Source organism: Callionymus lyra, chromosome 3, assembly GCF_982586985.1.
Source record: "Callionymus lyra chromosome 3, fCalLyr1.hap1.1, whole genome shotgun sequence".
NCBI classification, from domain to species: Eukaryota; Metazoa; Chordata; class Actinopteri; order Syngnathiformes; family Callionymidae; genus Callionymus; species Callionymus lyra.
Window position 1 is genome coordinate 38,635,065 of NC_141820.1, and position 13,519 is coordinate 38,648,583.

General features: G+C 38.2%; 1 protein-coding gene across 1 annotated transcript in view; it reads left to right on the forward strand.

The window, feature by feature from the left end:
* LOC148084715 (proton myo-inositol cotransporter-like) overlaps positions 1–13,519 on the forward strand; it is a 53,564-nt gene that overhangs the window by 13,048 nt on the left and 26,997 nt on the right. The window contains exon 4 of the mRNA XM_087787874.1: positions 9,075–9,183. Coding sequence (XP_087644000.1) covers positions 9,075–9,183 — 109 coding nt within the window. The remainder of the gene's footprint in view (positions 1–9,074; positions 9,184–13,519) is intronic.

A 13,519-nucleotide genomic window follows, 5' to 3' on the forward strand; every position in this document is an offset into this window, starting at 1 on the left:
TGATGGAACAGAATCCATCTGACAATTTTAAGCAATTATTTTATTTTACTAATTATTATTTAATTATTTTTAAATACAAACTATTTTTTTACTTTGCGTCTTTCACAGGTACTGTAACCAATGAATCAGCATTCAGTAAAGAAGCCTTCTGGTCCATGTTAATGGCTGAATGTATAATTGAAGCGGCCATTCAATGGACTTATATCTAAGATTTTTCTCTTAGTTGAGCTCGAACACACTAGCAAAGGGGTTTATTATTATTATTATTATCAATAATATTATTATTGTTTTTGTTTGGTTTGTATGATTATATAAGTGATGGACCAGAGTTCTTTCCAGGGACCCTCTTGGCTCCAGACCCTGCTGCCTCATTAAGAAGTTGAATGAATGAATAAATATTTAAGACTTTGCTATATGAACTAATAGATTGTATTAATGTCAGTTTGGCCTCCAGCTAGATGAAATGGCTTTTGAATGATTTATTTTGTATTTAACAAACACACAGACACACCTGGTGGTGAAGCATTATGGCCTGTCTACAGGCCTGTCCTAATTTTTCCACTATGCATTAATAATTCAGAATATTGGATCGTCTTATGAAGAGCTGCTGCTCTGAGCCCCTTCAATCCCACGAGGAAAATCGTAATGAGATCAGAATCCCAGTTCAAGAGACAATCAGATGTGAACTTTAAACTGAGGTCAAGGTTTTGTGAGTTTTTGTGGTGTTACCTAACTTATGAAAAGATGCAGAACTTTTTCTCAACTTTCTTGCCAAACTGGTGTGAAGATTTAATGTCTTATAATGTGGAGTGTCTCTTGGGAAGAACCTTAAGGTCTCGCTCATAAGTAAGGGGCTAGTGTGAAATTGATAGATATATTGATAAAGCTTCAGCCGTCATGACAACTCTTAATCAGTCTGGCTCGGTGAATAAAAGAGCTGAGCCAAAAGACAAAGCTCTATTTACCCATTAACTGGAGGATTCATGCTCGTACCTGTGAGTACGATCAAATTAAGTTCCCCCTTTTTTTACTCTTAAAGACAGTGATAAAACAGAGGTTTATTCTTTTCCTCAGCCAGACATATTCATAACTTCTAGAATCTAGAAGACTTCAATACATATTGTAGAATTCTGAAAAAGTATGAAAAGCTCAAAATAGGAATTTAAATCATCAACCAAGCATTAAAGTTATATAAAGATTCAGTCCTACAAAGCTTCTAGCCCTGCTATTTTATCCAGATTTTGCTGAAGTGAAGTGGTATAAGCGACTTCAAATGAAGTTGATATGAGAATTATTCAAATGGCGAGTTGTTTAACCAACGGTCCAACCACAAAAAAAACAAAAAACAAAGTCGCTGGTTCCTCTTCATCATTTTCAATCAAAAAACCTTCTGAGGCAAGTGCAGCGAAAAAATCAGATAAAGAAACCTTAATCTTGTGGAAAGAAACACTGTGAATGTTCTTTTCACAAGATTATGCCTGTTCAAAATATGTAATGAATAATGCATGCAGTGTTGGTGGGAGCGTCTTATAATAACATTTATTCTTTAAAGTGAGCACTAGTACTACACATAGGAGCAAACCCAAAATGTTTCTCAGAATCTCTCTATAGGTAGACTACAGATGTTTATTAGCAATAAGTCATTAAAATTGACTTATAACAAATTTTTATAATCTGCTTTAAACAAAAATTCCACATCCACATGGAGCTGATGTCTGATAACTGAAAATGTTTTGTTATTTTAGAGCCCCAAAGTGTGGAATTAGGAGATACCCTAATGACGAAAACTCAGACTTTACATTTAGCTTAATTAGTTTTGTAGAACATCTTAATATCCTCTCATACCGTACTGGGAGCGGAGTAATAAGAAGGAGAGATGATGAAGGTGACTGCAGTTTACCACTTTTTCCCATGAGCCTCTCCACTGTTTGCTCTGGATGCAGTTATATGTAAGTCAACGTCTCTCCGGGGAAGTTGTCCTCCGTTCACTTGAAGCCATGAATCTCAATCAGACGTTAGATTGATTACCAGCACACCAGCGGCGGCTCCTGAGACCATATCACCGGATATAAGGTGTGTGTGTGAACCAGAGGATGGATGGTTCTATCTTTCTTGGTGTGTTGTGTCAGAGCGTGTGTGTGTCTGATGCTTGTGCGGTTGTGGAAATCTCCAAGCAGGCAAAGCAGACCTGAGTGAAGAGCAATATTATTCAATACACTGAGACAATGTTTATCTTCTGTTGAAATTTTTCTCGGGTCAATATATCTTTGTAGCATCAACATTGTTTTTTTCTATCGCGTTGTTAATTTTTTTTTTACTGTCTTATGTCACATCGACCTTGATATATGGCTTAATACAATAACTATATTTCACTATTATTTTTTGTTTTAATATTAATTTAATAATATTGTTTTTTCCCCCAACAATTTTAAATTCAAATATATTTTGTTTACTACTTGTAAACTATTTTTTGTGTTTTTCACAGGTTTTGTATCTGATGAAATCAACATTTAATTTATGGTGATACCAAATCATATATTGACTTGGTTGTAAGAAACAACTTAAAGTACCAGCTAAGAGGTAAAGTAGGAACATTCTGGTCCATATTAATGGCTGAATGTATTATTGAAACTGCCGTTCAATTCACTTATATCTCATCTCATATTATCGTCCTAGTTGGGCTTAGTTGAGCACAAAGGTTTTAGAATATATTCTTCTGGGAGAACAAATACAGTTCTTATGAGGCAGGTATTACAGGAAGTTACACCTACTCAACCATCTTCTTCACAGAACTCTCTATCTAGTCTTTTGAGATTTCTGCTCCTTCCACTATCCTTGTACACTTTTCAAAACTGTCCAACCGTCTGTTATCAAACCAGGAGCCATCTGCTTCCTGAGTGACACTTGAGTAATCAGATCTGCCAACTCCTTCATTTTAATTCAAGCTACATGTCCTCTGCTCTGGGCTCCTCCCACGTACATGTTAGCGCAGAAACTAGCAAATGATACAGCACGCGTGAAGCCGGTAGCTGAAGTGTATTAAAGGGAGAAATATGTAGAAAGTCTGAGGTTCAATCAAAGGTGATTTTCATTGTGGCATTTAGTGAAGTGTCAAGAGTCCATCTCAAATAGAGTTCCCCTGCTTTTTTTTTGCAGCGCAGATCAGTTGATCACTAGAGATGGATTCCACTCGGTAGTTTACAGGGTTTTTTTTTGAGTAAACATAACCGAAACAATCATCTTGATGTGTCACAGGCTAATGTTACTTATTTCACAAAGTAATAATCAGTATAACAGAAATTATATGAATCCATTTTTCTCTGACCCGGTAGCAAATGGACAGGAACTGGTCTCCGGACAAGGTTTATGGGACCACTGACCACTTGCTATTGCACTGATGTAAAACTCCCGTCAACAGATCATATGTGGCCCACCTGCAGGTTGCTTCAAAATCAAAATGCATCGATGATCATTGTGAAGATGCCATCGGTTAAGAAGAGATTACACAGATAATTTCAATCAATTTAAAACTGAAGGAAGTTACTTTGGTGGAGAGATAATTATGCTAAACCAAACCTCCAAGAATGATAATTTTTCAATGAAATTAGTGTGTGCTGTCGTAGAAAATTTGGTAAATCTAAATTGTGTTCAACCTATGACCAAGTTTGCTAAAATGTTTAAGGCCCTTGTATGATTGAGTTTGGAGCCTCTGAAATAGAGTTTGGTTGAGAAACTGGTGCTGGTATGCTAGGGTTTATAAGAAAGGGGAACTATCGTGAGTTAAAATGAAAGGTGGAATCGAGGTTTGAATGTGATAATAATGTTTTATAGTTGTGGCGAGCTCAGCTCTACGATGAGTTTTTTGTCTACCAAGATCTACCAATGCAAAACATCTAGGAAGAAATCGAAACTCTCTTCAACCACCTTCTATTAAAGGTTAAAAATGAAGGGATGAGCTCTTGGAAAAAAGAACATTCAAAAGCTACGGTTAGCATCTTAGCATCACCTTCATCCTACGAGTACAAAAACATTCTTGAACTTTTTTGTAAAACATGAAAAGGCCTACAGATTTGAGCAGCAGGAATTTCCTGGGATCACTTCAACACCCCTTGGGGTTTTCTTTTATGGTCAAAAGCATCTGAAACACAAAGTTAACGATTCTTATGCGTCGTATACTAACTGTACCCCCCTGAAATCCTTCTGTGGATGATTCTGTGTCCTTGATCCATCTCTCATCCGTCACTGGCAACAATTCAAGTCAAGAACACACAAGGAATTCACAAGCAGCATTCATCTGCCAGGTTTTGTTCAACGTTGTAAATTTAGTTTGTGGCTAAACAAGACAATGATGCATCTTTCTACTCACTTGTGTCCCAAGATGCCGTCTAGCCAGGCAGCCAACATCTCTGGGCTAAGAGAGTTTAACCAGAAGAATTTTCAATTTTATAATAGACAGCCATCGGGTAGTACTTGGTTTTAAAAAAGGAATAAGTTCATAACCTCAGTTAGATGCTGAGTTTGAGTTAATAGGGATGGGTTGATGAGGTTTCAGTTGCAGCATCAGTTGTGCGAGCTGAATCATGATTCAGTGTCTTAATTCTGAAAGGCCACTAAATAAATTATGACAATGGATCATGATTCCGCTCCAACAGCTAATGCTGCTTCATCAACCCATCACACAGATTCCCAAAGTCGCTGATGTTGCCATTAAGTAATCAAAAGAAGTGACAATGAGGTGGTTTAAAACCAATAGATTTGTGAAGAATCAAGGAGTCGCCTCCATTTCCTATTTGAATCAGTTGCCCCCCTCAGGCAGAGATGATCTAAAAAGGCTGAAATGAACACTGACGATCCAGAAGATAACTGACTTTACATCCAACAAGTGGATTGTTCCTCAAGCTAATCATTAATCCAGGGCTCTGCTTTGTGGTCTGGCAAATGTGGCACAATTTCCCTTCTGGGTCGCATGAATCTGCTCATTTATCAGATCGTTGGACTCTAAATCTTCTTATTAAAGGAGGCATCAGGGTTTCAAGGCTTTAGTTAGTGATGACAGATTTCTCTTAAAGAGAAGTTTGTCTCAGAATGGAGCGTATCATCTTCTCTTCCTGAAGGGAAATGTGGAGATAAAGATATTTATCATAGCGACTCTTGAGACCATTTAGAAAAAAAAGTCACATTAACAGGACATATATTTTCTATCAGGATCACTGTGTGGTTATCAGTCTATCTGCTACATACCTAAAATACATAATTTTGAGGTCAGCAGAAATTCCTTATCACCTAGAATCTGAAGCTTGTTTTGCTAGCACTGCAACCACAGGGTTCTAAACGTCCCATTTTGTAATTAACAAATACAAAACCCTGACTTTAGCTCTGCATTTTCCCTCCAAATAAAAAGTGTTTAAACAAAAAAAGAGTGTGGCAATCTTTTTTGACAGAAGAACCCCTGTGATCCTGGTACAATTACTGGTTATGAAATGTAAATATTGTATCACTAGTCTCGAGCTAAACTCATCATTACAACTGATTCCTCAAGAATTCTAAAATTGATGAATCAAAGATGAAAAAAAAAATTACTTTCTTCACATCATGTTGTTTCAAGAGTGACATATAACATGATAAAAAAAATAATTGACGCATGAACTGAACCTGGTTCAGTACAACGTGACATGAAAGTCTGAACCTCTGAGTTCTCCCCTTGGTCTCAGTCGGCTCTCACCGCTATGATCTGTCACTGGGTTACGTAACTGATCAGTCCTTTCGGAACAAAATGTTTCTGTCTGGCTTCAGCAATCGACCCTTTATGCTTTTGGTCGCCCCCTCGATGCTCAGCTGAGAACCAGAATCTCTTCAAGTTCACAGGATGGATGAAATTCAATTTGGGTCTGTCTGACCCGCTTCATCTGTCAATCTGTCTATCATGGAAACCAGAAGCCCGACAGTAGTCTTGTTCAAACCAGCTCCCGGCAGCATCTCCAGCCTGATGAGATTTGACCACTTAGACACTGTTTCTAGATCATGTTACACACAAATTATGGAGATACACGGTCACAGCCGGTCCCATCTGTACTTGAAAATATTTTCCGTATAGTATGTACGTATATAATTACGTTTATTCGACAAATACTCCAGTCCTGAAGCATAAAAATAGCTGTGATGTCTTTTCCCAGCAGTGGTTTTCTCTCTAAACACACCTCAACTGAGGCAAGTGAGTCCTGCCAATACTCTTGTGGACGTCTCTTGTGACCTCTTGGAGTAATTTAGGCCGACCATCCGCTCCTTTGCAGGGTGTACCATCTATATGTGAGGACAACGTTTCTTACTGAGTTTTAACGTAAATCTCAACAACATTCTCTCTTGGTTCTACCTCACTTCGTCAGTTCCTTCCTAAGTGGTTTTAGTTGTGTCAGTCATCAGCCTTGGGCGTGACGTAACATAAAAGCTGTTCTTTACAGAAGGGGCGTTTAGGTTCCCACAGGAGCAGTATGTAAGATAGAAAACATCGTTTCTGGCTCCTTCCAGTGTCAGAACAGTGGAACTGCAATGCCATGAAACCTGCTGCATGTTTGTTTACAAAATGAGGGGAAAGCTCTTGGTTTCCCGGATCTCCCAGACACAGTTGTGTAGTGGAGAGTACTGTCAATATTTTAAGAAAATATGAAAAGAACATTTCAAAACGTTTGGTTGCTTTAATTAAAAAATAAAAAATATTTGACGTCCCACGTTAATACTTGTTTGATCGGAAAATATTTAAGATGCAAAAAACAAAAAATAAATAAATCATACGATAAATAAACGATGCCTACTAACATGTTCCACTGTACCTAACTGGATGACTATTTGTAATAACAATGTAATAACAAGAACATGTTCCCACTTTACTTAAAGCTCTTAATATCAAGCACTGTTTGTGTGAGAGCTCACAGGTGGAGCAGTTTTGTGTGTAACCCTCATCTCTGATCGTGGTTTCTGAGATCAGCCTCCAGCTGCTCTCTGTCGCCCCCTACATCATGAAACGTCTCCTCTGACTGACGCAGGCCATTATTATGTTCATTAGTGGGAAATGAATCGACAGATCTAAATATTTCCTCCTGGGAAGACATTTTCACACTCTTCCTCATTATATTTCATCAGCCGCAGGTCAGAACCTGAATAATAGGAGTCACGTGACACGACTGACTGCGCCATAATTGGCCATCGGGTTGCTATGCAGTGACGGTGAGATGTTACCCAGAAGAAGACTCTTATAATATCATCTTACAGGTTTCAAAATGAACAAAACATGGTACTTTGGAGAGATGTCATTGTGCTTGACTAAAACGAATGATCATTAATGAGTCATTACCGATTTGAACTCATGTTAACTGGTTGACAGGGTTTACTGAGTCACTGTGGGCACTAATTATTACTAAATCGTAGTCTGGATTGATGAAGTCCTCCATTGTTATATCTGATCATCGTTGTGTAAGTGATACATTAGCTCCACTGACTGAGTAAACAATGCGATGATGAATGACTCAACTGTTTGATTGTTATGCTCACTGATTGTTTCACTTGTCAGTCAATGTTGCGTTCACTCATTCATGTCCAAGGGAACCGACTTATTATTCATTTTTGGGATTCTTTGAAAATTGTGCAGTGATCAGCTGGTGACACAAACGCACAGGAAGTCTGAACAGAAGTACGGAACAGAAAAAAATAGCTACATACATGTGGAGAAGTGAACTTGAGTCAGGCAGAAGTAGCTGGTCCAGAGTCCTCCCACACACAGATGCTCCTAACGTGTGCGGATCAGAATCCTACATTAATGTCTGGCATCTCGTCTCACTGTGTGTGTGTGTGTGTGTGTGTGTGTGTGTGTGTGTGTGTGTGTGTGTGTGTGTGTGTGTGTGTGTGTGTCCACATCCAGCAGCTCCGTGCCTGTCCAGTCGATCTCACATCCTATTAAGACTTGTGTTCCCACAGGAAGCTAGTTGTGCTTGTGTGAGGACACAGCCCGACTCCAGCAGGAGGCCAGCTGACAGCGAATGTTGGCTTCATCTTAAACATGGCACATACTTTTTCAGAAGTGCAACATTCATCATGAGTGACTGAATAAATCATTTACATAATGAAACCAACAGTTGAGTAGTGGTCAGAACGAGAGAAGATTTGAAGGAACTTGTTCTTCATGTGCTTGTGCTTCAGAAACTCCAGTTTCCTCCCATCAGTAGCAAACAAACCTGACTACTAAGTATGTTGGTGCGAATGGTAAGTCCCTGTGTAACTAGTTTTATTTGTAAAGCGCTTTTCCCAGACTAGGTTCACACACAGTTAAAAATATATACACATTTAAACATTTTAAAAGATCAAGACAACATAGAGACAAACAGAGCAGCCCCAAGATAATCAAGGAAAATGAAAATGTCAGAAGAGAGAAGAAGATCGTTCCAAAGCTTAGGAGCAACAGCCTGGAAGGATTTCTCTCCTCTGGTCCTGAACTGTGTGCGAGGAACCATCAGTAGATTCTGATCCACAGACCTCAGAGCCCGAGCTGTCCTATGAAGGACTGGCGAGCTTTCCAGAGTGTCCCATCTATTGTTTAACTTGAATTGAAAAATTAGTTGACAGTTTAAAAAGAAAATTTGAATGGCAGTGGCCTAATAACTGAACTCTGTATTTCTGATTATTTTAATTAGTTATTTTCACACCACTCTCAAAAAACATAAAATTACAAATATAATTATATTTCAGTCAAATTCTCTGGTACACGTTTTAATATTAACACATGTATTTTCAGTCTGCATCCCACAACATGAAAGCATTCACGTTTTACATTAACTTGTATTATATATTGATTAATACATACCCTTTATTTATACAAATGGAGCAGTTAATAAGATAATGTATTGACATGAGTAAAAAAAACATAATTACATCTTATTATTATAGAATTACATTTACATAATCAATATTTTTCCACAATGAATTCTTGTCTTTACTTTTCATCTTTAATACAAGAAGCCCAAAACAGTAGAAATCACTTTACCTGCTTTCTGGACTCTTCAATTAATTGCGATGTCTTTGCCCAGATGGTCCGGTGATCTGGCGGATGCTGACCTATCCACCGACACGGCGAGCCCTGATCGTGGGTTGCGGCCTTCAGATGTTTCAGCAGCTTTCGGGAATCAACACGGTCATGTAAGTTCTCTTCGCTTCTCTCTCAGTCACTTGTCAAATTGGCAGCAGGTCATTCACGCAAACTGAACTTTTTCCTAGGCTTTAAAATTTAAATGTAGGGTTTCGAAGTCACTTATGACGATCCAGCATAGAATGAATTCATTTCCAACGACTCAAACAGAAACATAAGTTCCAGAGAAACTACGAAAAACCTGTTTTCTGAGCAATGATTGTTAATCTGATCTGTGTCTGACATTAGAAAGATGGGTAACTACACAATGTACACTAGCACTCGTTTAACCAGATTGTGAAGTTTAAAATGTTTTATTATTTTCTTACAAGGTAATTTTCAATTTTACCTCTGATGTTCATTCTATCATAGAATTAATGGCATCTCTGTGTTTTATTTGTACGCCTGGGATGCTTGAGCTGGTCTTTCTGGACCATTTCGTGATCAGCCAACCATTGGCTGACGGATGAGACACAACAGTCGGAGCTCACGGATTCCTGGGCACTGATTTGTTTAATGAAGTAGCATCAATGAGCCGCCGTTCTTAGTATCCAGCCTTGAAGGACAAGGTTCTTCTGAAGTGTTCTCCCACTGAAGCTAAGCATAAGTGAAACTCCTCGACATGTTATAATCTTTAAATATTCCAGGGAAACTACTGGAAGCCAGAGAGGGCTGATAAGTGTGATGTGTTTTTGTACACATGCAGCATGACCATGAGCTGAAGGACTAAAAGTAAATTTGGTCAATTCTACATCAGCAGCAACACATACTCAGATAAATATCTATAACAATATTTGAGAATAGATCCTACTAAGGAGATTGTTAAGTGTGTATAGAGTCAGAGAAAATAGTTCTTACAAATCAGTTCTCATCCGTTTCTTTTTTAAGACACAAACTGAGTGGATGTGTCTCAACCTGTTCATTTGACATAATCTGGTATCCTAACTCTGCAGGACTCCTGTGAGGAGAAGACAAAGTCTCTTTTATTCGTATTATCTCTCCATCTGTCTCACCTCTCAGATGAGCTATATTTCAGGCTGTGTAAACAATCAGGAGATGTGCTGTTGCCTGGCAACGCTCACAGGGAAGCAATCAGATAAGTGTGTGTTCATACTTGTGTGTGATTGAATGGTCGCAAAGTGACACATCTTGTGTGTGTGAGTGCTATCTTTCATGGTTTACATCTGAGACCTGTTGCATATGGCTGGATGAAAATATAACCCTCTGTTGACATCAACTTACAATCATTTTAAAGTACCTTTAACAAAAAAAAATCTTCAGTCACCAAAGTAATTTGTACACACATGCAGTGCCAGGTGTATATCCCAGTTAGATAGGATGAGAGCGCGGGACACCGTGGACAGTTTGACTTTATTGACATGACACGTAAAGACAAACACTCACACACAGTCATACAATACAATACAATTTAGAGCCACTTATCTTGTGTACGTTTTCGGAGAGTGGGAGGAAACTGGAGTGCCTAGAAAACCCGTGCAAGCATGGTGAGAAAATACACACCACACACAAAACGACTCTTCATAAGTTAGGCTAACAATTATTTGCAGCAGTTTGCGTTGACTGTGGTGGTTGCAGCAAAGAACCAAATAGTGATTGATGAGAATGACATAGAGCAGCACGACTATCAGCTGAAGTGTCTGGAATTATTTAGTGCTTTTCTTGTACTGTGATCTTAACCTTTTCGACCCGCTGAATACTCCAAACTCCACTCTAAGAAGCAGAACTGAAACTGTCTGAGAATAGAGTTAGCTGATTTAAGTTTTCAGCTGATATGATTCTCTTTTATAAGTAGTTCTGACAGGGGAGTCACACTCATTGTTCGCAGAGGTCACATGGTAGATCTGTCACAAACCTACAAATCCTCATTTTCAGAATCCTGTGTCTTCTGGCTCGTTTACTAGACATTCATCTTCATCCTCTTGTCAACAGTATAGATTTCTGCGACGCCACCAGACAGAGTCGTCCGTCTTATCATTTTCAGTCTGGCCTGTCTGACGCAGCTCTAGTCTGTCTGCTCTCCTGACATGTGGTTCAGCCGCAGTCCGGATTATAGCTTGTTGAGTCGCCTCAGAGATTGTGCAGGCAGGAGAGCTTGACAACATGTTCCAGAATATTGTACTTAAATGTTGTTTTACGATTACAACACTGTGGACGGGGGGATATTAGACCTCAGTCTAGACTTAACAGTTCTAGGACAGAGAGAATCATCTTGAAAACACTTGCTACACATTAGTGTTTTACTGCTCCAGTAACCAGAGTCTAAATAAAGCACTCTAACAGACAGCATTTAAATGAGGTGAAAGTGATGTTGAATTTACCACAATCTCTAATAAAGCTGGAGAGACCTGGCTCACTGTCCCCGTTTCATACATTTAGTTTATTTCCCTTTATGGTGTTATTTGTCTTACATTTTTAACATTCTGCCCATCTCACCCTCCATGAGCCCTTCCTTCTACCAGGAGGTGGAATATGAAAAGTTTAGAGAAACCTTCCATCGTGGCTGCTTCCCCTGATTAGAGCGACAGGGAGTGTGAGATGGAAGGAATCGTCCAGGAAATCGTCAGACTGGGGAAGAAGATGTCTCATCAATGTGGTGTTAAAACTAAAATGTAAATGTATATATTCATGCAAGTACAAATGTTTAAAGGTTATATTGAAATGTGAAGGTAATTGGAGTATAATTGGAAATGAGGAGTTATTACTGTGACAAAACAAATCCCCCAAAACACATAATTGGACGACCCTCGTCCGGATGCGACCTCGGAAGACTAAAGACCGAAAAAAAAATTCTTGGCTTTACCTAATTGAGAGGCTCAGGTGCACAGACGGACCCGTGAGAGAGTCTTTCAACCCCAAAGGCAAGAAAAAACTAATGAGAACTGACAACGTGAGTCCGTGGCCAGGATTCCACTCATCAAATATTTAGTCTTGGTTTAGTCTTAAGTAAGAGATGATGACAACCTCAGGGCAGGTTCAAGGACCTGAAAGCTTAATTGAATACTCAATAATAACAATTGAGCCAAAAACGAATTAACATTTTTTAACATTATATTTATTAATATAAATGACTTTTTTATGAGTTACTAAAATCATTTCATGATACCCACTTTATATACTTAAAATCCATTTAAGTATATAAAGTGTGTTATAAAGTTGTAAATACAAACAATAATTAAGGAGTCTTTTCTGTGAAAGGTAAAACAAAAAGGAAAAATATGCATCGTAAATTTGAGTTAAACTCTTAAAGAAAGGTTTTTAAGTATAAATTCAAAGTGATGTATTGCATATTTTTTAGGTTTCTTTTAAAGGAAATTTGATTATCTTTCATTTACAGCGGGAGACAATTATGTCTCCATGGTGATAGGATCTTAATGTTCCCTGTTTTGTTCTCCTCTGAATAGTAATAAATGAGAGGCAGACATGTGCAAACATGACATATTAATGTTTGCAGACCAATGAAATGATCGCTCCATGTCTCTCCAGCATCACTGCAGAAGTGTATTGTGATGCGGAGAATTGAAAAGAAGAGGCAGTAGAGCATGGAACGTGATATTTTACTTACAGATATTTGGACTCATGTGTCAGTGACTGTCTCTCTAGACTCGCTGGTTATTAACCTCACACACACTCAGACAAACACACTAGAGCATGTCAGAGTACTGTGTGGTGGGAATAGTGCGTGTGTCAACAATACATATTTTCAAGAACAAAAGAGTGTCAGATTGTGCCCCAGGTGAAGCATTATCATTCACATCACACATTTTTTTTAAAGTTTTTTTTAGTGTTTGCCAACACACTGAACACAAGTTTGTCCACTTGCTAAGGAAACAAAGGCAACAACGTCCACTTGTACCAGCCTAGTTTGACACAAGACCATTCTGGTTTCTGAGAGCAGTTTAAGCCTTCATATATTATCTTTTTTTGCCCTTATAAAGCAAGTAAGTAAGTAAGTTTGATCTGTAAAATCATTTGAATAATGTTGTTTTCATCATTGTTTTCATGTTTTCTTTAAAGAAGGATAATCAATCAATTATAACTCCTGTGTGTATCATGTGGCCAACAGACAGAAAAGAAAAAATGGAATACCTAAAAGCAGCCTTTGTCAGTAAATGTCATGGAAAATGTCTAGATTTAACATCTTAAATGAAACACTTTTGACATTTTTCCTTTAATTAAATTTGACCAGAAAACGTATGAGTTGTACGACACATTCAAATCAAAAACAACAATTAAAGATAAAAGGCTGCAATATCATTTTGCACAAGATTTTACAATGCTAGATGCTTATATTACCTGAATTTCATGATCATACTCAAGCAGAATTTC